Source organism: Aphelocoma coerulescens, chromosome 1A, assembly GCF_041296385.1.
Source record: "Aphelocoma coerulescens isolate FSJ_1873_10779 chromosome 1A, UR_Acoe_1.0, whole genome shotgun sequence".
Lineage (NCBI taxonomy): Eukaryota > Metazoa > Chordata > Aves > Passeriformes > Corvidae > Aphelocoma > Aphelocoma coerulescens.
Window position 1 is genome coordinate 60,284,617 of NC_091014.1, and position 26,147 is coordinate 60,310,763.

Consider the following 26,147-nt stretch of genomic DNA (forward strand, 5'->3'; position numbering starts at 1 on the left):
ATACATAATTAATAAAGCAGTGGTGGTTGGCATTTGCTGCCAGGCAATGGGTGGGATGCGAGGAGAAGCGGCAGGGTAATTATAGATGTGAAAAATGAGGCAGGAACACAGGGTAACCTTTCTAGGGTAGCTGTCCCGGTGATCGATGGGCCTGCATTGTTTTCTCGCTAACCTTTTGGTGAACCTCCCCTTAGAACAACAGGGGAAATACAGTTATTCCCTTCCCCATCTTGTTTGTTGGTAAAGCACCCGTGTACCACCTTATTATTACACCCTAAATAGTGCGTTGTGCTGGTAGTAAATCACAGGTGGGCAGTGAGCTGCCCCTCATGCAGGGCCCTTCTATTCTGCCCCCATCCAGCTGGAGGCTCCTGCCCAATGTGGGCCCTGTCACAGCCCCAGTTAAACCAAAATGACAGCTTTCCTCACCTGAAATGGGTGTGGGGTGAGCTGCAGGGATAGAGCTGCGGAAGGGCGCAGTAAAGGTAACGAAACATACCCTAAGATTTTTGGATGGAGGCACAGGGAAGCTCCGAGACATTGGGGCAGTAAATTCACAGGCTTAGAACTGGATGAAGATGTTTTTAAGGGGAGGCGTTGGTCCGTTTGCATCCCCTGCTGCTTGAGCGTACAGTGGTTTTACCTCTCAAAGCCAAACCTGCTCTGTTTTCACTAATTTCTAATGCAGCTCTCAAGTGATGAGGTTTCTGAGAGCTGCAGTCAAGTTTACAAAGCCCGAACTCCTCTGTGAGGAGGAAGAGCGTTTGGTTCAGGCATTTTGGGGGGAAGCATATGATACACACCAGATAAAATTGCAACATGTAAAAAAAATGTGAAGAATGCCAGGAAATGTTCTTGAACCCTGCAGTTGACTTAACAGAGAGCTAAATGGTTACAGGCAGTCATGATAATTGAAGATAGGAATGTATACGTAAGACAGCCCCTTCTTTCAAGAAAGGGTGGATCTATGCCTTCATGTCCTGGGAAGTACTTTTGATTGTTGTATTTATTTCTCTGGAGTAATTACTAAACTTCCTCTCAGCCAAAAGCATTCCTGATATATGGGGATTTCTTCGCCCTTTACAAGGACAGTACTGGCTACTTACAAAACAGTGAAATTAAAAAATGACATCCGTACTGCAGTGTGATCCAAGGACAAATTAGAAGTTAAAATTAATCAGATGGGAATCAGTTCAGATTCCCCTTGTGTATAGCAAAAAGCTTCTTTTGTATGATTTGTTTTTTCCCCCTGCAAAATTTGTCTCTAAAATTTCTGTCATGGCCACCTTAGATTTTAACATGCGGAAAATGTTTATATTTTTTCAGAACATTGGGATAGCTTTAAGAATTTGTTTTGGCAAGAAAAAAATGAAACAGTAAAAGGAGACATTTGAAGAGTCCCAGAAACAGATATATGACTATGTGTTGACATGTTATGAAGGTGTTGGGAGCGACTCCTTACTTAAAATTGTGTTGAAATTTGCACTTACTATAGATTTAAATTCATCAGCTTCACACTTTAATGATTGAATTTAGGCTCCTGGTTTGGTACAGAGACGCATTAGAGAACAATTGAATTTTCCATATGATGGTTTTAAATAAAGAATGAACTTAACTTTGCAGAAGACTTTGTTTTAAAAGTCTTTCTTCTGAAGCGGTGCCTTTCTTCCCGCAAGCATCATGGTTCCTTTGGGACTATTTGCACACCACACTTGCATTCTTGCTTGTATCCTGGTTTTCTGTCCGGCTCCACTAAGATGTGTGACATAAACAGGTAAAGTCAGAGCTGTTCCTCTGCTACAGCTACAAGGGCCCTCTTCCATCTCTGGACAAGGGAGCAATTGCAGTCTTTGGCCCTAAAATATGGTAGCTGCAGGATGTAGACTCATAGTGGTCACCCCAGTGGGTCAGGGATTGCGTTTTGTTCAGGCTTGGTTGCAGTCCTGTCTTAGCAGATGCTGAGCAGCAAGTCCCAGAGCTTTTATTTCCAGGGTGATGAGGGATCCCAAATTAGGTTGCAAGTTTTTTAGTGCAAGGACTGTTTTCTTACATTTTTTTGCAGTACAGTAGGGTTCTACTTAACACTTCCAGATGTTAGCCCTAATATACATGTAATAAAAATAGATTAAATTCAGAGTGGGTTTGTGTTTCTGCAATCTGTGCTGTGCCCCGCTGCTTGTACAGGGGGCTGTTGTCACCTGCTCTGCCGGCTGTGCTGACTCAAGTAGGGCTTGAGTTGGAAGTGGAAATTTTTGACTCCCTGCAGCAGGAATGGCCAACTGGGGCAGCTCCGAGGTGTCCCTGCTGTTCCCTGCCATGTGTATCTCCATGTGCAGATGAGCATGTATTCCCAGGCTTTTCCTTAAACTTCTGTGTGGACCAAGCAGGTCCTCAGAGCGTAGGCAGGGTGCTGTGAGTCACCAGGCAGGGCTTAAAAGTGGGCCTTGGATTTCATGAGCTGTTCCTGGCATGGCTGCTGTCTTGCTGGGTGATATCTACAGGTCATTTTGACCTAAAATCTGCCTTACCTCGGTACTACCCCTCTCTTTCCAAAGAGCCTTCAAATCCATGTATTATTGATGTTGTTCCCTGGTATAAGAAAGTCGAAGACGTGGTCTGATAGATAGGGCACGCTGTTCACACGGACCCCGCTTCTTTTCTTGGCTTTGCTGTGCTCTCACTGTATGATCTTGGGCGAACTGCTCCACCAATCTGTTCCCCTGTCACCACACATCGTCTTAGATCATCCATTCTCTGGAGCAGACACAGTCCCTTAGCACGGCGTGTTTTAGCATCTAGCATTGTGAGGCTCTGGGCTCTGCCGGGACTTCTGTGTGCTACAGAAATACAAATAGGCGGCTAATAATAATAATATTAAATCTGTGTGGCTCTTCAGAGATAAGTAAAGGGCAATGCTCCTTTCTCCAAGGAGCAGGCAGGATAAGTACTTTATTTTTGTCTTTGTCTTTTTCTAATTATAAAAAAAAAATGGCAGCCAGTAGACATGATTAAAAAAAGGAAAAAAAAATAAAGGAAGGCTGCAGTAATTTGATATTTTTAGCCTCAGACCTGCTACTTGTTCTGTGAAGCCAATCTTAGGATCATGGCCTGAGTCTGGTTCGTATCCGTGTTTGCCAGGGATAGAAATGGTTTGGAGCCTTATATTGTCAGTTGGCTCGGTATTTGGGCTAATCCTATAAAACCGCCATGCAGCTTGGTGCAACTTTCAGTATTTGCTGTGAACAAAAGTGTCAGGATCATTGCAGATCACACACAAGCTTCACTTGGCCAATATGTGGCAATGCTCTGGGTTGGAATGATAAGAGGTTGGGATGGAACTGAGTGTGGCAGAATGGCTGGAGAGAGAAGTCGACTTTTGTTTGTTTCTGTGTGCTGTGGGATTTTTTCAATTATTATTTCATTTCCAAAGAAATGCAACAGCAACAACAAAAGGTCTTAAATATTCAGCAGTGAAAACAATAGATTTGAAAAGGAAAACAAAAAGTTAGAGCCAGCTCTGGCATTGGTGGACACTTGGCTCTGAGGGAAGCGAGAACAGCTTGGATTTGCATAAATTGCATATTGCAGGTCAGAAAGCAGAGTCAGAATTATGCTTTCATTGCAGTGGCATGAATGGGAGCACATAATTGGCATTCTTCCCCTCTTGATCAGATGCCTCCTTCAGGGGATTGCTGCACCCAATACGTTGCGGCTCATCCATTCACTGCCTGGCATGGATAGGGCTTTTGTTTTCAAATTATGATTTTTCTATTCTCTGATTTCTTCCATAACCTGGGAAAGCCCCAGCCCTCCCCCCATGCATGGCCCTTTGTTTGGGAGAACAACCAGAGGTCACGCTGTGCTGAATGTAGCTGTTGTTGCATCACCCCCTGTGTGTGTCTGTGCTTCTGGCTCAGCGTGGAGCTGCCGACCCCCGGGGTGATGGTCCTGGTGCTCCCTGTTGTGCACCTCCTCTCGAGTTTATGGAGTCCTGCATTTCTGATTCCAAAGAGGTGAGTATGATTGTGGTCAGTCCAGTAGGGCTTCCTCCAGGGATGTACAAAGATGCTTGGCTGGGACAAGCTTAGCAGGGTCTTGGTCAAACCCAAGGCCTGGCTTTCTTTTCCATTGTTTGGTTTAATAGCATTTTTTTGCCTTTTATGATTTCCAGCTCAATCAGGGCAAGGACTTGCTAGGGGATTCAGGTTCAGTAAAACACTTGAGTGCATGTTTAACCTGAGATGCAGCCAGGCCCTTGCCAGGACTCAGGCATGTATTTGCTTCAGATGGTGCATATGGTAAATGCTTCCAGCAAGTGCATGTGGTCCTGCGAAAAACTCACGCCCATCCAGACCAGCCACATCGAAGCCTTTCCAGCTGGATGTCAGGTCATGATCATCTTCCCTCTGTGTGTTTCTTTCTCAGCACTGCTCACCCAGGGCTTCCTGTCCCACCCTGGATGCATGGTGGCAGTTTCCTTCTCCACAGAGCCACTGGCCAGACCAGGTGCCTTGTGCCCCTTCGTCCTGTCCTTTCCTGGGACTGTGCCCACCCTGCTGTTGATCTCAGATCTGTTCAGCAGCAGTGGCAAAGAGCAAACAGCAACTAACAGCTATTGATGGCTGAGGCCTGCCTCTTCATTTAGTCACAGACAAATGTTTTAACCTGTCAACGTTAAGAAATCATATTGATTGGAGAGATTTTGTTTTATTCCTTGGGTCTGTTAGTCAAAAGGGCAATTCCTCCTTTAATATCTTCCCGCCGCGGGCTCGGTTCTACTGTACCTTGTCCAGAAAATCTTTTATTTTCAAGGCACAGGGAAAATGATCTTTATAAAATATAAACTATGGGAATTTTCATTCCCCTCTGGCTTTGGGAGGAGGAGAGCAGCTGGTAGAGAGTGGATGAGAAAGGCTTTATCTGCTATATTTTGGTTACTGCGCTTTGAGTGATGGGTTTAATAATTGATAGAGCAATTTAGCAATGATCCATAATCCTGAAAGAAGCCTACGCTCCCCTCCCTCTCCCTCTCCCTCCCTTTCTCCTTCCCTTCGAGACTGACAGGCTGCTCTCAGTGGTTTTGTCTGCAAAATTTCATCCCTTGGTTTCTGTAAACAGCCTGACATGGGAGAGGGGGGGAAAAAAGCAAGTGTTTCTAAATCTTTTGTCTTGCTTCCACAAACAGCTGCACTGCCTTCTCCAGCTCTGGGCTTCAGTCATTTATTTGCTCACATGCTCTTGCTGAAGAGAGCAGGAGGTTTTCTTTAAGGCCTTAACCTAAATGAAGTGTGTATGTGCAATGTATATAGGAGAGCAGAGAGGTGCAGAGCCTCCCAGCAGGGACCCCTCCCTCCCCATTCAAACCCAGGCTTTGTTCATGGCTGAATCCAGCTTTCTTAATCCCAAGAAAGGTGCATAGGGATGGCAAGTGCTTGATATGTAAGTGTGGTTTACTTGAAAGTCTTCCAGGATTAACCTATGGAAATTGCTTTTTCCAAGAGCCTCGTGGATGGTGGCAGCGAGCAGGGGGATCCTATTGGAGTGCCTGAGATGTGTCTGTGTGACTTGCCAGTTTTAAAGATGGATTCAAACCCATGGCAACATGGGGTTGTGTTTCCAGGTGTGGGGTGTGCACCCCCTTCACAGAGCTAGGGGGTTCCTGTGGGGGCTGTCCACATTAAGTGTGGGAAGAGAGCGGAAAAGATGGAGTGGAAAAAAGAGACAGACACAGCAAGAGAGGAAAAGAGACAAGGTTATAGGTACTGAGTATGTGTTGAGGCCGAGGCAGAGTGAGGAGAGGGAGGAGGTGCAGCCTGGCAGAAAGCCAGGTATAGGCAAAGTCAAGTGAGATGCATTAAATTATGTTTTTCCATATGTATTACATAGATGCCAGATTGACAACAAGTTGTAATTAAGCATGACATAAAGTTAGCTATGCACAGCTGTATTATCCCTTAAAATTACAAGGGGTGAGGTCCTTTGGGGCACAGCAGAGTTTATGGATGCTCCGCCATGGGAGGTCTCTGAGACAGGCTAGCTGAAAGCTTGCCAGGAGTGACACAGGCATTGCTTGGATGGCCCAGGATCAGGGCAGGGAGGGAGTGGGTAGTGGGTGACTTCCCTGAGCTCCAGGTTAGCCTGTCCACCTCTGACACCATCCTCTGGAGTATTTTCATCCTTCCCAGTCAGCACCCTGGTGGAACATGAGCAGTGTCCAGGGGTGGGTAGCCTAGTCTGCTTCTATGATTTATTTGCTATTAAATACCCTTAGCTAGCAGTGAGAGGTTCACGAGACTCGGTTGATAATTACTCCAGACAAGTTCAGAAGTAATTGTTGTGTAACTTGCTCTCTGTTTTTAAAAGACAGAACTGTGTGTATGTACACTTGATTAAAACATACTGGGACCTGCACCTGTACCACCTGAGACACTCCCAGCTGTGTAGGATTTCGCCTGTGTGTAGGAGAATCGTGGTGACCTTCCTATTGAGAATTGTATGGTTACGGGACCTTATAGAGTTAGAGAAGTTCAGGTGACAGGGGGCCTTGGGAGATCACTTAGTCCAACCTGATGGTCAAGGTAGGGTCTGCCATGAGATCAAGATCAGGACTTAGTTTTGCTGGGCCTTAAAAGCCTCCAAGGATAGCAACTGCAGAGTCCCTCAGGGAAGCCTGTGCTGGTGGCTCATTTATCCACACTGTGGAGGTGTTTTCCCCATTCCCAGAGGGATTCCTGTTTCAGTTTGTCTGTCATCTCTGCCTTCTGCTACCGACCTGAGGGAAGAGCCTGGCACCATTTTCTCCATGTGGCAGAGGTGGAGGAGCAGGCTGCTGTCATGGACAGCATGGCTCTCCTGGATAAACCCCTGCGGTACCTCACTGGTTACCAGCCTCCAGTATATATTTATGTCCTGTAACATAAACCATCACCGAGGGCTGAGTGGATCCAGCTTCCAGTCCTTTGAGCTGATTCAGATATTTTTTGAAGTGTTGCAGACTAATCCTGAGGGATGGGCAAGGGCAATGTGAGCAGTGCAGTGTTGGAGCTCCCCTCTACTGCTGGTTGTACAGGTGGTCTGGCAGCCCTGGAAATGGCTCTGGCTACGCCCACAGTCCTTCCCAGAAACCAGGTGTACCTGTGTTTAACCTGTGAAATACAGAGCCTGCTAGAAGGCCCTCTAGAGGCACTGTCCTTCCTTATCACTCAAACCAACACATCTTTGTGGGCAAACAGTATACTGTGACCAATTGGGTGGCATTCCTCAGTGGTCCTTTCCATCCCTCAGGAATAATCCTGTGCTGACTGACCTCTCCATGGTTGGAACTTGATGCTGGAATCTGAAAAGCATGGTGTGCCTGCATGGTCTGGAGTGAGTCTTGACTCCCAGGGCTGTTCCTTGCTCAGGGATGCAGGAGAAATGCAGAAGTCCTGCCGTGAGGCCAGCAGTGAGGATGAGCCCAGCATTTCCCTGCTGAGTGACACAAGTGGGGCCTGGAGCTGCTCTCCTGTCCACTGCATGGGATGGGGAGTGAGCAAGTAGGAGCTGTTGGTGCTTGTAGGAGTGTTAAGTTCTGGCCATGGTGGCTGCCTTTATCACAGACACAAAGTCTGCTGATGCCCAGCCCTGGAGCAGAGGATGACCTTAGTCTGACAGTCATCCATATTTGATGTCTGCATCCTTTCCAGGTGTCTGTGTGAGTGGAGAGGTGGAGGGGTGAGGGAAATAGCAACTGTAACCTTTTACTTCCAGAATATGAGCATGTCTCCTTTTACATCCCTTCATTTAAGAAATTATTTGGAGTCTGAGAGGTACAGAGGAACAAAAAAAAGATTCTGTGTGCATTCCACCTCCATTACCTAAGAGTTAAGGGTACTCTGCATTCTACAGTACACGGCAATAAAAGGTGGACACCGCCACAAAATACAAGTGAGCAGGTATGAGAAGGAGTCCATAAAGATGCCAAAGAAAGGGTTCATCTGAGAGGAGGATAAAGCTCCATCACTTGAATAAAAACCCCTTTGTAAGACACACAGGATGCAGCTCTTTGTCCTCACAAGTGGTATCTTGGTGCATAGGAGAGCACAAGCCCTGAATGGGGTGAAGCCCTGGGCATGCAGCTGGTCAGTGCATCCCTGCTTGGGCAGAGGAGCTCAGCTCCTGCCTCTCTGCCTCTGCCCAGGGTGTTCTGAGTGGATATGTACAATCTCCTGCTTCCAGGAATTCAGGCTTTAGCAGGTGAGATGAGCAGGTAGAGCAAGACAGGAGCTGTGCGTACCAGCTCAGAGATATCTTCACTGTAGGTCTGTCTGCACTGCCTGCAGCTGCCCCCAACCTTCTTCTGGAGCAGGAGCACTCTCTGCTCAACGTGCCAGCAAGTATCAAGTTTTGAGTTATATTTTTGTCTGATATGTATACTTGTCCATGAAGGACTCTGCTGAGACTATCACGCTTGGCCATGGGACCCTACCAGGGGTGGTAAATTATCCCTGAGAAGGGCAGTTTGTAGGGAAGTTTTAAAATTCAGAAAGAGCCCAGCTCTCTGAATCCCAGTCTGTGGAAATTAATTTTTTTGGCATTTGTTTTTAATGTCCTGTGATGTGTGGGTGAAAAAGCCAGCGAGCTAGACTGGTAATTAATTTTCCTGACAGAAACACCAGACAATGAAATTACCCTGCCACAAAGCAGGGTTGCTAAAGTAAATACTCTGCCAGCAGCAGGCCTGAAAGCAGGACAGGGTCATGTGTGTGGTGCAAGCAAATGGTGAGATGGCACTTGTTCCTCTGGGGACCTGTGGGTGCTGCCAGCACGGGGGCCCTGGCGCCCTGGGACATTGTCACCAGCAGCTCTCTGGTGTACACAGGCACACTCAAGCTGGGCTCCAGAGGATGGGGGACTGACTGGACCCACTGCTGAGCTGAGGAGCAGGTCACCCTTTGCTGTCCAGGCAAGTAATTTGGTCGGAAAGGGGTAGGAGATGTGGGAAGTGGGGATGGGATGGCTGCTTTTGTCCTGGAGATAGAGGCTCTTGGCAGGGCTCTTCAGTCTTTCCCAGGCTGGTGGCAAGTGGTTTCTAAACCCTTGGTCTATGCTGGTGAGATCTGTGTGAGCTGTAGAACAGGTTGTGCCTGTGCACGCAGGAGGGGAGTGCCTTTTGTTGGAAGACATCGAGGGTAGCTCATGGGAGAGGAAGGACAGGAGGGCAAAGTTTTCTGTTTTCCTTCTGTGTGTCTTGAACTGGAGGCAGGAATTACTGTGCCAAGAGTGTTGCAGCTGCACAGCCAAGAAATGGGCGGAGAGCGGGAAACGGGGATGTTCTTGCACGTCTTGAGGTATCTGGCAGCTGGCTCCATTGTGTGCTGTCAGACAAGATCCTCACCACAGTCGAAAAGTTTGGTGAGCCTGTGTTAAAAAACCTGTGTTGTTAGTACAGAAAATAATTCCCTGTGCAGCCATGGAGAGATCTGCTGAAGATCTTGGTGCTGTTTGGGAGGATCTGCTGCTGTGTGAATCGTCCTTCCAATTTATGATTGCAGTACTCGGATGTGCACACTTTAATAGGGCATCTTCCCGTGTTACATAGTGTTGGCAGCTGCAGAATGGAGAAATCCCTCACAAGAACTGTTTAAGACATGGAAACTGTTTTCTTTCCCTTTGGGAAAAAGAATTACACTGTTTTAATTGCTGAGTTAAATCTGAGTGCTTTTAGGGAGACAAGGGTCAGTTGTGGACTGCATGCACATTTTAGGACCAGAGTTATTTAATATATTAGTTATCTGTAAAAACTGCTGGACCAGTAGTGAAGTGTTCAAGCATGCAGATATCACAGACTTGCTTAGGTTAGGCTGCAGAAAAGAGTGAGGAGCATTTAAAGGACTTGATCTAGATTACAGAAAACATTATGCCAGATCAGTGCAGTACTGAAAGGCAGTAAACATTGGAAGACAAAAAATGAACTATTTCTGCATAATTCTATGTCCTAAATTAACTGCAGCTTCTCTGGAGAAAGGACTGTGTGTCTCAGAGGATCTCCCAGATAAAACATCTGCCGAAATGCCTCGTGTCACTCCAAAAGCAAACAAAATATTAAGCTTAGGGAAGACTGGAACGCAAAAGCATTCTGCAAATAGTGGAAAATAAGTCTGGGGAATATCCTTGCGTTTAACTCTTTCTAGGTCTGTTCAGCCTGTCTCCAAGCCATCATGTCAGGAAGAGGAGTTGTAGGGTCAGGCAGTGGAAGTGGATTGAAACATCCATGGGATGGTGCACTGAGAAGCCAGAAGCTGCTGCAGACATGGGAGAACAAGGCAGAGATACAAAAATAACTTATGTTAAAGGGCAGGTGATTCAATCACTTCCATCTTCACCTCTAGACCAATCTATGTGAGCATGAAGTGAGAGGTGACAAATTTAAACCTGATGAAGGAAAATCAAGCTTTAAACAACTGAGTTAAGATGTTATTGAAAGCAGAAGGTTGCCTGTGGAACTCTGTGCCACAACATGTGATGGAAATTAAGATCTCACCTTGTCTTAAAAAAATGACATGCTTATGGTAAGAGAGGAGTTGCACATGTTAGATACTATGTGCAGAAGGATGTATGCATCCATAACTGAGCATGAAGAACAATATCCACCACAGAAGAAGTTCAAAGATATTTTATCAGTGGACAGGTTATTTCATTGCAGAGCTCATAGCATCCTGGCCCAAAATGCTTGACATTGGCCATCTCAAGCAGGCAGAGCACTGCTCCTGATGACTCCAGCTCCCTCTTTCACACAGCAAACAGGAGGTATCTGCTGGCTGAAAATCTGGAAGCCTGTGTGGTGTCCACGACCTGTTGCTCTTGAGGTGTCTTAATGACTTCTTAATTAAGTTAACAAGATCTTTTGTCTTAGGGCCACTCTCTCTCCATGGCAAAATCACAATTATGACGTGAAGGCTGGGAAAAAACCCCAGCAAGTACTGGCTTTGGTGTACATAGGGCACCATGTCACCTAGACCTAACCCCTTCTCACAGGCATTCTCTCCATTGTTAGAATTCATAGAATGAGTGGTGTTCTGTTTAGTTGCATTTTATGTGTTTAAATAATAGGGACATTGGTTTGTGCTTTTCTTCCCAATAGCAGAGATGGAAAGCTTCTTCTGCATGTAAAAAAGAAATTCTCTCCTAATTACTGCACTCCTGAAAGTGGAGCTTTAAGGAAAACCCACTGGACAGCCAAAGACTGAGGAGAATAAAAAATTAGAGATTTTAGAACCTCAAATTCTAGGTCATCCCTTCTTTCAGGGGTCTGAAGGTGTTGGCAGCATAAGTGTGGGGAGAGAGCGAAGGAGGTGTGTGCTGCATATGACAGCAGTGCAAGTGATTTTTATGAACAGGGAGTTTTCCACACAAAATCATGTTGGGAATATCCCTATAGTCCACCCCTCCACTTGAGTTAGTGGGAGGGATTTGAATTTCAGGCGATGCGTGGCTGAGCTCTCATTAGTGACCAGGGACATTTCGTTCACAATGTGGAAGGCAGACAGGGAGAGGCAGATGGCTTTGAATGCAGGATTTACATAGTAATGAGATTCAGGTCACCATAGCTGTCTTTTTCTCTCTGCATTTTGTCTAGGTGTCGAGTATGTGTGTAGGGATGACAGGGATGATGGGATGACGGAATAGGGAGGAAAAGAGGAAAATTAACCCCTTGTTCATGAGGAGAGACTGCTGTTAGAATAAAAAGTTTATCACAGTGGACTACAGAACAGTAGGGTATGGCAATGACAAGCACAGATGAAGCTAGAAGGGCTAAGATAGCCACTTTTTAAGTTTCTGACTTGTTTTTTGTGGGAATGACACAAAAAATTCTAACTTAAAAATCCCAGAATTTCTTGTAATTTTTACATTCTGCATTGCTGGTCTGAGAAGAGGTAGTTTGGGGCTTTTATCATTACAAGTCCACCCAAAACTGGGGAAGTTTGTGGACTGAAGATGGGGCATGGATTCTTGCTACAGGGCTTTGCTTCTTCAGAAAAAAATTATTATTTTGCTTGGTTTCTTGGCTAAAGACTTGTCTTGACATGACTGTGTAATGGCGTGATTAAAACATAATACTTTCCACTGCAATTGGTAATCCTTAGTATGATCTCACTAGTGTCAGATCTTATCCTGATGACAGATGGGAAACTGGGAACCATGGGTCCTATTTCGAGCTTTGGATGGTGGCACTTGATTTGCTCAATAGCCAACCCCAGGCATTCCCAAAATATGCATGAGGGCCTGAGAAATCCCAAGGCTATATTTGAAATGATGAAAGTTTTAAAGCAATGTTTTTTCTTTTATCTGTCTTCTGATTTTTTTTTTTCTTTAGAGGAGTGTGGGAGAGTAAGTTATTCTTTCTGCTTTACATCACCTGAAACCAGAAGCTGGGGCTTTAGCAGTGTTGCAAGAAGAACAGGAAAGAAGCTGTAGGAGGTCCTTGTGTAAATAAGAACTGTGTCACATAACTGCATATGGACATCTAGGCAGAGGTGGGAAGAGCAAGGAAGGTGTTTGTGTGTATAAGGTTTTCAGTATTTGAAAAATACTTTTGGTTCTTTCACACAGAAGTTTTTGAAATGCCTATGTGTTTGGGGCACATAGGTCAGGATTCATCTCATCTCACCTCATCCTAAAGACCTTTCCAGCATCAGTGGAGAAGGATTCCAACCACCCCAAGGCAGTGGGACAGGTTCCCCCTGGAAGGGGAGGCAGCAGAGGTGCTTTGGTGGCATCTCCTGGAACTGGCAATAAATGCATAGCCAGAGTGCTGGTGCATTTTGGCTGTTTGGGCTGAAAGGGAAGTCTAATCAGGTGCTTGGGACAGACTGGGAAAGGAAGTCTTCTTGGCTACTTCCTCCTGAGGAAAAGGCTTAGGTCTAATAGATCTAATTACATTATTTCTCTATTTTATTGTTACAGCCATTTGTTTAAAAAGTCAGTAATCCTTTTATACCAGTCCTGTAATGATTATTTAATGTCTGGCTGTTTGTGAACCCACGGAGCTGTGTGAACAGAGGATGCTTCACCGCAGGGGATCTGCACGGTTCTCCACAGGACAGCGAGCTGAGCCTGAGAGCCTCCAGTGGGGGCCTTGATTGGGTACCTTCATAGTCCCACTCAGTACTCTTCTGCAAGGATAAATATTCACCAACTAATGTTTGGTTAGCAGGCACTGTGCCAGTGACCAGGGTGTCCCTCAGCTCTGTCAGAGCAGTGACACTTGTTGGCGGCAGCTCCACGAGTGTCACGATGGGCACCAGCTGCCCTACGCTAGCCGAGTGGCTCTGCTCCCCTTGCTGATGTTTTCTGACCTCTTCCTTCGCAGAGCCCCTGAAATCATCCTTGGTTTACCCTTTTGTGAAGCAATCGATATGTGGTCATTGGGATGTGTCATTGCAGAGCTGTTCTTGGGCTGGCCCTTGTACCCAGGAGCTTCGGAGTACGATCAGGTGGGTGTGGATATTGCCCTGGGTGCTGGTAAGTGCACACATCTTTTTCCCTTCTCTTGTCAGAGTGAACAGATACCAACTTTTTTGCTTTTGCTAATGACAGATGTGCGTTTCTTGCTCTCCCAGGTCAACCTTGTCATTATGCATCTGGGGTATTTATTCCAGGTAACCAGTGTGCAGCTTGGTACGCTGGCTTTTAAGACCTGGCCGCCTGAGTGAAATCTCAATCAAGAGTCAACGCTGCCATTGACTGGAGAGCTCTGTACATGTCTCTCCTCAGTGAGCAGAGCAGGCACCCGTTCTCTGCTGTAACAGCAAGTGCTGTATAAAGGCTTATTTGTTAGAAGAAACTGCACGAACTCAGCTGCATTTCATAACCCCTTTTATGAGAGTGCATATTAAAAGCAATGACAAGAAGGAGAATGTTGGCATTGATGTAGGTTTCCAGTTAATATAAGCTGTCGTCCCTTTTTTCCCTATAGGCTTTTATGCCCTTTTAGTCCTAAAACCGATAATGCAGCAGCAGCTAGAGCCAGGGCTGTAGGATACTTTACATTCCCATAGTATTCTTCAGGCTGATCTTAGCTGTCTGCAATTGCAGCCTGAAAAGAGTCTTTTTTCTTTCAGGAAATAATTTTTTAAAATAGGGGAAAAAAAGGCAGGATAATAAATAAGTTTTTCACATACTGAAATGTTTTCTTGACTTTTCTTTTGAAAGTTGTATTTTTTTAATCAGAGCTCTGAAGGTAAAATTTGGCAGGGGAAATAATTTGCAGCAAAGAGCAGGGCTATTAGTGACTCTAAAGGAAATCAGATGTAGCTGAGAAACTTACAAGTGTTTGAAAATCACATACCAAGCATGAAGAGTAGATTTCTTTCTCTTCCCTGTTGCACCCCAAAAGCCATAAAACACACAGCTGAAAAAGAAATCACCATACCTTACTGGCCAGTTTAACTGCCCAGCACAAAGCTTCCTCTGGTAAAGTATGACGAGAACTCCTGGGGAGCTGGGAAAGGGATAGGGGCTGATCCTAGCCCCTGCCTGCAGCACTGGCACTGGGCTGCAGGCAGGATCCTGGTGCCTCTCAGAGGTATGAGCTCTGAAGGACCTAAGGAGCTGCAGAGCTGAGGAAGCCGTGCACAGTGAACCGGGGCCCGAGTGCTTGGAAGTGATGAAACCACGGCTGCTTTTCATGCCTTTATTTATTTAATGTTTTTATCCTTCTCTGTTTCTTCTCTCAAAAACACTTTCCATTCTTCCCTAGAATTTTCTAGAGTAGGTGACTGGTTTTAGTAGTTTTGCAGAGTTTGCAGCAATTTTGCAGAACGAAGCCTTTCAGGAGTCAGGAGGTGCCAAGGTTAAGGTTTTGTGTGGCACCCCAGGCGTGCGTGACATCGGTCTTTAGTGGTGTAATCACAGACCCTTTCTCCTTTATAAATACTTAAAAGTTTGAGATCCTGGAAACACAAATAGAGTATCTTTTAGCTGTGTGGGTGCCAATGAGGTCATGCTTGTGGATGCAACCCAAATAACGTCATGTAGTCGGTAGAGACAAGTACTTTCCATACCATGAGGGCGTCAGTTGGTTTGAGTGTATATTTCAATATTTCACCTCGGTTCAAAGGCAGTCACTTCATAATTGTCTGGTTGGAACTTCAAACTGCTCCTAGGACAGGCTGTGTGTTCAGGTGGAAGAAAACCAGCGAAAGTTAGAGGGCAAATAATCAAATTGTTGAAATTACTTCCTGGAGAGGAGAGGGTGACATAAAAAGGTGCAAAGTGTTGAGACATCCCGTTGAAATAGCTCTATGGGTCCTTCTCGTTGACCTCTAAAAACTTTGGGACTTTCCTCTTTTCATCCTTAGGCCTTGTGGGAGCGCACTGTAAGGGTGAGTTTCCAGTGATGTATGTGATAAACGAAGGGAATTCCATACAGAAATTCTCTTCCTCTCATTCCTTGCACTGAGTTTTTTTGGGTGAAGTACATTTATGTGCTACATCTTCTGTTTTTTGTTTGTTCCATTGGTTCAAATGCCTCCTGCACTCCTTCAAGGATGACCTCCAGAGATCTTCACAGGAACAACAGTGACCTCTTATCCTTCTCTTACAGATTCGCTACATTTCACAGACGCAGGGCTTACCAGCAGAGTATTTGTTGAGTGCAGGGACAAAGACTACGAGGTTTTTCAACAGGGATACAGACTCACCATATCCCTTGTGGAGGCTGAAGGTAGGAAGATGTTTCCATTTTCTTTTACCTTGCGGTTGTTGGCTGGAAGTGAGAAGAGCCTAAGTTTCACAGCCTAAGTTTCTGCTTTTTGCAGTGCAGCACAGACATGGGGGGGTACTGCCCAAGGTAAAACCGCCATCCTCAAAATCTGGAGCCCATGATAAACCTGCTTGGCATGGCGATGTAGGAAATTTAGGTCCAGACCTGACCTGGAAATCCCCCTCTCAGTAGTCAATGAATTGTTGTGTAGTGGGAAGACGTTGCTCTAATTATCTAACTCCTTTGGGGGGAAAAAAAGGCAAGCATTTTAATTCTACAGTCAAAACCTCTAGTGAGCCCTGAGTGTCCTGTGCCAGCGTGTTTGGCTGCATGCTGTCCCCAAGAAGAGAGGCCAGTGAGCTTCCGGCTGGAATGGGATGCTGAAACTCACACTGGGGTGGATGTAAGAGATCCACCACAGCTGGGAGGGCCCTCAGAAGTGAAAGACGAGAGATAAATCACCTTGTGTAAAAGATGTCACATAACCGTGGCAGAGATCGTGTAAATGGTGTCTGGTCAGTCAAGAGAGACACGATGGTCTCTGATGAGGACACGATGAGGCACAAATGGGAAGTGGCACATAATCTGCAGCTGGTTGCAGGGCAGTGTTGGTCAATGCCTGTGTCCTGTTTTGAGCAGACGCCAGATGATCATGAGGCAGAGACGGGGATTAAGTCGAAGGAAGCAAGAAAGTATATTTTCAACTGTTTGGATGATATGGCACAGGTAAGAGCATTGGTGAGTAACCAGCAAGACTCTTTACATGCCTTCCAGAAACACTAACAGAAGGGAATTACATAAGTTCTCTGTGTATCCTATTCTTGGGCCAGCTCCTGAAAAATACCAGGGTTATGCCATCAAATTAGCTGTTCTGTGCTGCTTTGTGAGGGTGACTGCACACAGGGGCATGTATGCTGTAGTAAAGCAGCCTTGGAAAGTGGCTAAGGCATGTCTCTGAATGTTTAAATCCTGCATTTTCTCTTGTCTCTCCAGTGCTCTCCTGTATGACCACTGGCAAGTCACTTAGTTCTCTGTGCTTTAGTATTTCCATTTGTTAAAGGGTGACAGTGGAAATATTCACCATGACCACAGAGGAGTGTGCTCGCTGTAAAACGTGGCTGGCTGGGGCAACAATGAGAAGTACTAATTCACTGTTCCAGTTCCATGTGGTTGTGAGAGCTGATCCCAGCATAACCACTCCTGTGATGGGAGTTTGTGCTGACAAACAAACCAGTGTGCAAAACCGGCCCAACTTTAGCACCAAACTGGAGTTTGTGCTAGCAAGGTTTAGACACTGTAGCAAGTAAACATGTAAACAGGCAGGAACCGAGGAGTGGAATCTGAGGAGACTAGATAAAGCGTGAAATAATGTAACAAGTCTTTTTTTTCCCTGGCACCTGATACATGAATGCGATGTTTCTCATAAACCTACTGACAATTTTTATGTATTTTATATATTTTTTGCTCATAGGACACATAGCTAAGTATCTGATGGCACAGTATATGATAAATACTCTGATTATCAGAGCTTGCCTGCTACAGCATGGAAGCTGTTCATCCTCAGTGGAGGGTGACTAAGTGTTTCATTAGCCACTGACCCAGGCGAGCTGAACGCTTAACAGTCTGTCTGGAGATGTGACATGCACAAGCCAGACGAGTGGCCACCACGGAGTCTGCCGTGGCTCTTCAGCAGCTACTCCTTTAGACAGGGAGGCTCGCAGGGCATGTGCTCCAACGAGGAGTAAACACAGTTTGCTGGAGGCCTGACCATCTGCTCTTTCCCTTTGGCGCTCACTCCCATCCCTTCTCCTCTAGGTAAACATGACAACGGATTTGGAAGGAAGCGATATGTTGGTGGAAAAGGCAGACCGGCGGGAGTTCATAGATCTGTTGAAGAAGATGCTGACGATAGACGCGGATAAGAGGATAACACCCATTGAAACTCTGAGCCACCCTTTTGTCACCATGACGCACTTGCTCGACTTCCCTCACAGCACGCAGTACGTGGCTTTTGTTCCCCTTGGGTTTTGAATTGAGGGGTGAAGAGGAGAGCTGGTTGTGGTGGAGACCAAGTGTATCTGAGGGGCTTTGTTAAGATGTTTAATCCCTAAGTTTTAATCTTTTCCTGGTTAAAAAAAAAGACAATTGCCAACTCAAGGTTGCAAGAATTGTGTTGTAGGTGCTTGGCATTTAAAACGCTGCAGTGTGTGCTACATTAATTATGTAAATATTCAGTAATTACATATTTTTGCATTAAAATGCAGAAGAAATTATGCAATTAGCGCTGAAAGTATCAGTCTATTTCAAAGTAATATAGTCCTGATTGTTACTGGAGTAATCAACCTTATCTGCAGTGGGGAGTCAACCCTTCCTCCCAGAACCTTCCCATCATGCCAGGAGTCAGCTTGGGGCTGTTTGCTTTTTAAGGGAAGAGCTGTTCTGCAGCAGGCTGTTTTACAAGCATAAGCAACAGGACAAGGAGGTCAATTTTCAGCTTGATTGTTGTCCACCTGTGTCACCTTAAATACCACGCTCTGACCTCAGCTGACACGTGTGGAATGGGGATGGGCTCCACTGCCTGATGGAGATGAGGAGAAGTCACTCCTTCAAGCCTGACTGCCCGTTCTCCTAAGGCTGCACTACAGAGCACAGCAGCCTGAGATGCAGGATACCTGCACCCAGCCCACTGCCTACGTGCAGTTCACATAGGGACAGGCTTCTCAGGCGTTAGTGGAGAAGGTAGACACATAGTGGGAGTTTTCCTTCATGACACTTAGCTTTGAGCATCCAGCTCTACAGCACTTGGCAGTTCAAGGTGCTTTCACAGGCTGTCCCTTCCCCTTGACAGGAGAACAATTATTGGCACAGTCCTGTACTTCATTGGGTGCCATTTGCATGAGTGTTTTAAAGGCTGTCAGGAGCTCAGGTACAAAATTAAAGGGAGCTGCTTGAAGAGCTGCAGAGTATGTTTTTGTGCTGCAGAGCAACAGGTAACTGTGTCAGTTCCCCTGCCTGTATGTGTGGCTGCAGCATTTTGAGTTTGTTTAAGGTAGCTTTCCCTCTTTGAAGGAGCTGTAGCTGCCTTTTTGTTACATTTATCACAAGATAAGAGCAGCTGCTTACCAGAAGGTGGTGGGTGCACGATCTGTGTAGACCCAGACTTAGCCTGCAGAGCCGTCTTTGAGCATTGTTACCTATAAATAGATAGTAAGTGATAAATGAAAACAAGATGGGGGATGATTGTGCTAAACAGGAAGAAAGTAAAGTTTCATATAAAAAACATTCATGAATAGAAAATGACAGTAAAAATACTAAGTGAGCATCATAGGCAAAAGTCTTTTAATTTGCAACAGCCCTTCTGACTGTGCAACTGATTGTGTAAGATACGAGAGGTGTGTGACCTAATGCATTGCCGTCAGAGATCTTCCCACTAACTCAACAGACCATAACCACATCTTCATTTTTGAAGTGCTCACTTGTGGCTGCTCGGGCAAAGGCCCAGAGAGATTGAAAATATCATTGGAGCCAATAGCAATGAGAATTTTACCCAAATAAAGAATTCAGCATCACGTCTCTGAATACTAAATACGTGCCAGCCGGGTGCGTGACCCCGCGAGCCCCTCCACGCTGGAAGAGGTGACTGGCAAAGAGAGCAATAAGCTGTAACCAGCATGGCAAGTGGATGGAAGTTTTGTCTGTGATTACCTGTGGTTTGGAGAATAGAAACTTCAAAGCCTTGAAAGATGCAGGGAGCTATAATCTCTCTTGGAAATAAATTGGGCAGCATAAAAAGTGAGAGTATAGGGAAGCTGTTGCTTCTGGAAGGAATGTCTGCTGTGGCACGTTTCAGAGAGGCTGCAAATTCAAGCAGCACAAGAGGGGCTGTTCTGCTTTCATACAAGCAGACAGCAAAGCGAGCTTAGCTTCCCATTTCACATATTTAACTTCCTGGCTCTTAAATTGCTGAGTACTCCTCAGACTTTCTCCTTGTTTTGCTTTGTCCCTGCTGGGTTTTTTCCCCACCTTTTTTTAAAGTAAAGCCAGAGAACATGGTATTGCATTTGTAGAGCTTACACCTTGTTAGATAAAACCATTTGGTAACACATATTACGTGTACAGAACATACACTCTTCGCAGTGCTTTCTTCTTTGTGCATGGGGAATTATAGTCATACTTGACTGAAAAGAAGTGATCCAATAGCCTTCTGTATTTCTGTGACAAGTGTTTGATTTTGCTGGATGTTCTGTGACCAGCAGGTATAGTTCTGTTAGTCAATGCACATAATGGGCAGCTGTGCACAGTGTCCAGAGCCTGGCTTGTCTGCAGGTGTTCATGGCCCAGATCCAGTTACCAAGATATTACTTGTAGGAAAAGAAAGGTGACCATTTGAGTAAGAGACAAGACAGGGATAAAAAGATTTAGGTCCTCTTCATGATCAACCTTAGGGATTATGTAAGGTTGTTCCTTTTGAAGGGACATTTTGTTTCTTAAAAATTATGTGAGGATATACTGCCTACCTCTCGCAGCTTAGATCATTACAAGATGATCAGCATACAGCTGATTTTCACTTCTTGGAATTTCTCTTTTTCCATGTTGGGATAATGGAAATAAAATAAATGCCCTTATACTTTCTGAGGTTGTGTTTCAGACTCTGAGGTCGCATTTGTAAAATCAGTTATTGTGGAGGAAGTGTGGAAAACCTGTATTGGTTTTTACATGTCAAAAAATGAGATTGTACTGAAAATACAGTGTTGCCCAGGTTCACTGTGGTGTTGTCTCTTAACCTCTGTATGCTTTGGTATTCTAATTATAAAAATGAAATACAGACAGTTTCATGTACCAGGTGCCTACTGTGCTCTAACAATGTAGAGAGTATTTCCACTCATTTACTGGGGCACAAAATATGATACTTCTCAAAATTTCCATTGCTATATCAGTAACATTTAAGGGAAAGTCAGAGGAAGAAGCTGTAATAATTTCCCCAAGAGATCCAGTTCTCAGTGTGAGATAACCTCAAAACCAGATTCCCTCAGGGCATTGAGGAATTTGCTTTGGAATAACTTTTTGATATGAATTGTCCCATTGACTGCAAGAGGAGATGTCATGCTTCAAGATAAGCATCTGCACAAGCATTTAGCCAGACAGGGGCAATGTTTTAGCTGCTTGTCTGGACTCAGCTCTCAGCAAGCTACTTCTTAAAAGGAACAAGGATGATTTTTTCGGGGTGTCTCAGTGATCAAGAACAGTAAAATTCTTCCTTGCAAAAGACATGTAAAACTATCTTTATGCTTACACTGAGGCAAAAAGCATGAGTTGTCTTTTCCTCTGGGGCTCAATCACCAGAAAAAAACCCAGTATCTTTCTTTCTTGCTCTCAGGCTCTTTCAGTCTTTTAATATAGCCACTTTGTATTTCTTGCCCTGTCCCCTAGAGAGCAACCAATTTGCTCTCTTTTGTTACTTGTATTGCAGCCTAGGGGCCCGTGGGAGCACCCAGGAGTCCCACAGCAGCTGCTCTCGTCTTGGCCTTCTTCAGCGCAGGGTTCATTTGAGTCTCACCGGTTAAGAGAGACCTGCATAAAATAGCAAAGGGCTTTAAGAGCCTAGAAAGTGCTAAGCCTGCCATGGAGACCTGTTGCAGGGCCACTGTGATGAACTGTTACCTGTGTGAGTCGCTTGGTTGATTTTCTCTGCCTTCCTTGCCCCCCTTTGCTCACACAGTGTCAAGTCCTGCTTCCAGAACATGGAGATTTGCAAGCGGCGGGTGAATATGTACGACACGGTGAACCAGAGCAAGACGCCATTCATCACCCACGTAGCCCCAAGTACATCGACCAACCTGACCATGACTTTTAACAACCAGCTGAACACAGTCCACAACCAGGTGAGGGCATCAATCACAAGCAGCCAATGCTTGAAACATTTATGTCAGGAGGGCCTAGAAGATGAAAAGCAAAGTAGCATCCCATTTAACATGCCTGCCAAGAGATGGTGCCTTTTTACTCTCCTTTCTCTGCTCTTTTCCTCATTCTCTTTTCTTCAGGCAAGCAGTAATCTTGTGACATTTTGTGTGACGGTGAAATGTTGCCCTTGTTTTTTATGTTGTTGTTGGGGGTGATAAATCCTGCTTACTTGGGAAGTTGCTATGGGGAAAAGCTCATTAGTCCCTTAATGCAGCAAGCAGTACTTCACTCCCTGGGTGAGGCAGAAGTATTTGTGATCTTACAGCTCTTCTTCAAATTGGCATTGAAGTAAAATGAATTTAAACCCTCTGTAACAGACACAGCATTGTAACTGATCAACAGGACACAAGAGTTTAGTGATAATGTTTATTCTTATCTCTCATTGCTTTTACTTCAGGAGCCACAATTAATGTGGGGACCATGCGCATGTGACCCCACTGTGAACACATTGCACTCTAGTTTGGGTGGCTCTGGCTTTATAATCATGCTTTGTATTAGTTTTACTTGCCCCATAGTTGGGGGGTGCTGTGTTAACAAATTTTATGTGACCAGCAGGCTAAGTTGTTTGCTGTGGTACTGTATCACAGCAGTGAAAGGAAGCTCTCCAGGGAGAGCACTCTAGGAGACTGAAGCTCAAGAAATAGCTGCTGTCTTTGAAGCCTTTTGGGAACAGGATGCTCAAGATTCACTCTAGAGATTGCAGGTGGCATTGCAGAAATGGTGTTTGGAAAGCAAAGGAGCGAAAGGAGTCTGTGTAGACGTGCAGGGTGCTCCTGTGTCAGTCAGAAAACCAGAATCACTCAGGTCTTGATACATGTGATCACAGAAGGTCTTTTGAAACAATTCAAGCAGGTACAGACAGAGATAGGTCATGACTTAGTGCGAGAGGGTTTTAGTTACAAACACCAGTTCCCTTTCTAAGCTGTTTCTGAGATGCTGACTAAAGAAACGCATGCTACATGCTCCCCTAGGCCCCAGCTGCAGGGCAGAGGCACCGTTTGTACCATAGTTACTTGTACAAAAGGCAGACTTGCTTTCATTTCCTCGCAATTCACTTGACATTAAGATCAGTTGTTGGCTGGGGAGATCCATGGTCATTTCTGAATTCTCGTAAGGGGTGTGTGTTGTGAGCAGAACCAGTATCCCCAGTGTTCCTAGAGGAATTAGTAGAAATATTTCTAGGAAGGGTGTTTTAATTTGAACAAGCTCTAAGCCTTTCACAATTCTCTTCAACATACCACTTGTCTTGGCTTTCTTTTGTTTCCTGTCTCTGCACAATATCAGGGGATCACCTCCTTCCAGTTACGGCTTCTGAGCTTACGAGTGTGGGAGCTGCCGTGGTTGCTGCTCAGTGCATAGCACAGGAGAGCAGATTGCAATTCACAGCCTCTGCACCGAGAGGGGATGGGAAGGAGGAAGAAATGTTTTCTTGTCGCATCCTTCATGGCTGTGGCTGTGGCAGTGCAGCATGGGTCCAGTGGCAACCAGGGCAGTGCAAAATGCTTAGTCTGCTCTCTCCTGCCCCTTGATCAAAGCCTCCTCCTGGGTTCATACACTCACCATGAGAAAGTGTTGTCTGACCTTTCTCCAGCAGTGTTGCCAGCATGTTTGGACAGAGGGGAAGGATGGGCTCTGGTCTGGTAGTGTCTGGCTCCCTAGGCATGCTTGCTAAGAACATATATTTAGAGCAGTGGCAGAGCTGTTTAGTTGCCTGCAACTGTTAGTCCAAGTTTTAAAAAAAAGTCTTCAGATTTCTAGATTTTTGCAGAACTCTGGGCTGATTTTTTTTGGCTTTGAAACATCCCCTACTGGAGTTTCTGCTCCAAGAGATTCTAAAGACAAGTGAAGTTTGGACTTTGCAAGTATTAGCGTTACCTCCTGTTATGCCTTCTGATTACTTCAAATTCCAAACATAATTCAAGGGGCATGTGCCATCTTAGATACAAGGTATCTAAGAGGAAAGGCCAGAAATGGATTTCCCCACTCAGGATGAGATTTCACAGGGCATGGAGGTGCTGAGTCTATTTTACCTAAGAAATATGAGCAGCTTCTAGAACTATGTACATGATGAGTGAACAGTGTGATTTATGGATAGCAACATTTTCTGAGCCCATCTTCATCATGCTGCAAATCAGAGCCAGTTGGGTGAGAAATGGGGCTGCAGTTCTGCTGTAAGGAATGTGCTGTGTCTCTGAGCAGCACCGTGTGGCTGGAGGTCCCAGGGCATGGTACAGCTGGGGTTACTCAGGCAGACAGTGATCCCTCCCCCAGCACTGCCCTTGTCTCTTTGCTCCTCAGTGTCCTGTTCTACCCCTTGTTTGCTGTTTTGGTTTGGTTTTTATTTTGTCTTACACTATTTTACTTTATTATTTTTTGGATTTTGCTTCTTCCAACGTACCCATCTCCCTCATTTTTTGTTTGTTTTTTGTTTTAATTCCCGTCATTCCTTTAGACCACCAACCTGGCTCCCACCTCCTCCAGTGCCACTATTTCCTTAGCCAACCCTGAGGTCTCCATACTAAATTACCAATCTGCACTCTACCAGCCCTCAGCGGCGTCCATGGCTGCGGTGGCCCAGCGGAGCATGCCCCTGCAGACGGGAACAGCGCAGATCTGTGCCCGGCCAGACCCCTTACAGCAAGCCCTCATCGTCTGCCCACCAGGCTTCCAAGGTAAGTGACAGCCTCACCAGGTCTTGGCCTGCTGCTTTATCCAGCTCTTGTTGGAAATGAGCTTTCTCAGTGCAGGTCACATGGCAGAAAAAAGGGCTGGCCTAGTAAATCAGAGCAGTGAGGTTGTTGCAGATGGAAGGGTTTGCGTTGGCAGAGGATCTTGCAGGCACCTCTAACATCCTGAGTTGGAGGCAGCTGGTCTAAAATGATGGGGCAGATACTGAGAGGGGGCTGGGGGAGAATATGTGAGACTTGTCATCCTTTGCCCTGAACAAAGTTCAAGGCGCTTCTGACATACTTAGGTAAATTGAAAGCTTTCCCACACAATACCAGTAAATCAGTACATGTGTAATGGGTCATACTGTCACTTCTCAGTGACTCTCAGTGCTAAAAAGGGAACTCGGGAGGGTAATGCAACAGGGAGTGTGGTGCTGGTGGAGACGAGGGTTCTCCCCCATAACAGATGCTCATGATCATTTATGAGGACAATTCCCTTAGCTCCAGCCCTGCTGCAAACAGCTCTGCCTGTGTATACTAGTGGTAGGTACTACTGTCAGACAAACTTGGGAGATGCTCAGTGTTAACCACTTGTCCTTCTCTTGACTTGACATGCTGTAGCAATATGGGAAAACTAGCCAAGTATCTGTAGGAAGTGGTCTAAACAGACCTCGGTTCAGCTGGTGCAACTTTGCTCTTCATTTCTACAAGCCTGTCTGTGCATTAGTCTCCAGGCACTTGTTAAATGTTCTGCAAGATTACCAAAGCTCTTTTGAACTAGAGAAGTTTAGCTAGACCTCTTCTGCTTAGTTAAAATGCATCTCAAGGGTTTGACTTCAGAAGTGGAGTATGTAAGCCACCATCTTCAGCTTGCTGCCTTGAGAAGGCACTGAAGTAGAGGAGGCAGAACAGACTGTGCCATGCACTGAGGTGCTGGAGAGGGAAGCGTCCTCCAGCTCAGTTAGGCTAATGTGGGGCTCAGTCAGAAGTGATTGGAGTTTCGGGTGTGCTAGGGCCTTTTAAATATGAGTCCCAAGAAACTGTGCGAGAGAAGATCACCTGTCCCCATCAAGGCTGGGGGAGTATGGAGTTCTGGATCCCCATCCCACTTCAGTAAAGAGAGCATTCTCACATAGCAGTGGGTTTTGGCTGACAAAGAGAATTTCTTGTTGTTAAACCAGAGAATATGGGGAAGAGAAGCCATTCACTCCCCTCTTTTCCTTTTCTCCCTGTACACACTGTATTGAAATATTTCCTGTGCATTTGAGGTGCCCTAAAAATATGAACTCAGTTAGTCCCTTAGTGCCTTTGGAAATGTCTTTTCTGCACCCTTATACACGTCATGTTTGTGAACATTTGATGGACATCTTTGGGCCAGGGTAGAACATGTGGCACTCTGATACCTGATTATTCAGAGGGTCTGAGCACTGCAGTTTAAGTGGACATCAGTGAGTGCCTTTAGGCATCTCTGAAAGCCAGCCCCTGTTCCTGGCGATGCTGCTGGTGGCTTATGCTGTACCTTCTGTGCTGGTGGAACAGGGTTACAAGCCTCGCCTTCGAAGCACGCTGGGTACTCGGTTCGGATGGAGAACGCCGTTCCCATTGTCACTCAGGCTCCTGGGGCCCAGCCTCTTCAGATCCAGCCAGGACTCCTCGCACAGGTAAGCAATTCTAAAGGCACCAAGCTCAGCAGGTAATTACTGTGTTTAGCTCTTGGAGGCTGAGGAGAGAAGCTTTCTCTGAGGGCCTTCTGTCGTGCAGTTCAGAGACTT

At 45.6% G+C, this 26,147-nt stretch overlaps 1 protein-coding gene across 4 annotated transcripts in view; it reads left to right on the forward strand.

Annotated features, from left to right (window-relative positions):
- Nucleotides 1-26,147, forward strand: part of HIPK2 (homeodomain interacting protein kinase 2) — a 127,424-nt gene that overhangs the window by 80,223 nt on the left and 21,054 nt on the right. For 3 of the 4 annotated variants that reach the window (XM_069003045.1, XM_069003047.1, XM_069003048.1), the window contains 7 exons: nt 13,352-13,475; nt 15,587-15,706; nt 16,385-16,471; nt 17,561-17,745; nt 21,465-21,627; nt 24,159-24,378; nt 25,915-26,036. In XM_069003045.1, the coding sequence (XP_068859146.1) occupies nt 13,352-13,475; nt 15,587-15,706; nt 16,385-16,471; nt 17,561-17,745; nt 21,465-21,627; nt 24,159-24,378; nt 25,915-26,036 (1,021 nt within the window). The remainder of the gene's footprint in view (nt 1-13,351; nt 13,476-15,586; nt 15,707-16,384; nt 16,472-17,560; nt 17,746-21,464; nt 21,628-24,158; nt 24,379-25,914; nt 26,037-26,147) is intronic. The other variant, XM_069003046.1, reaches the window with a different exon arrangement.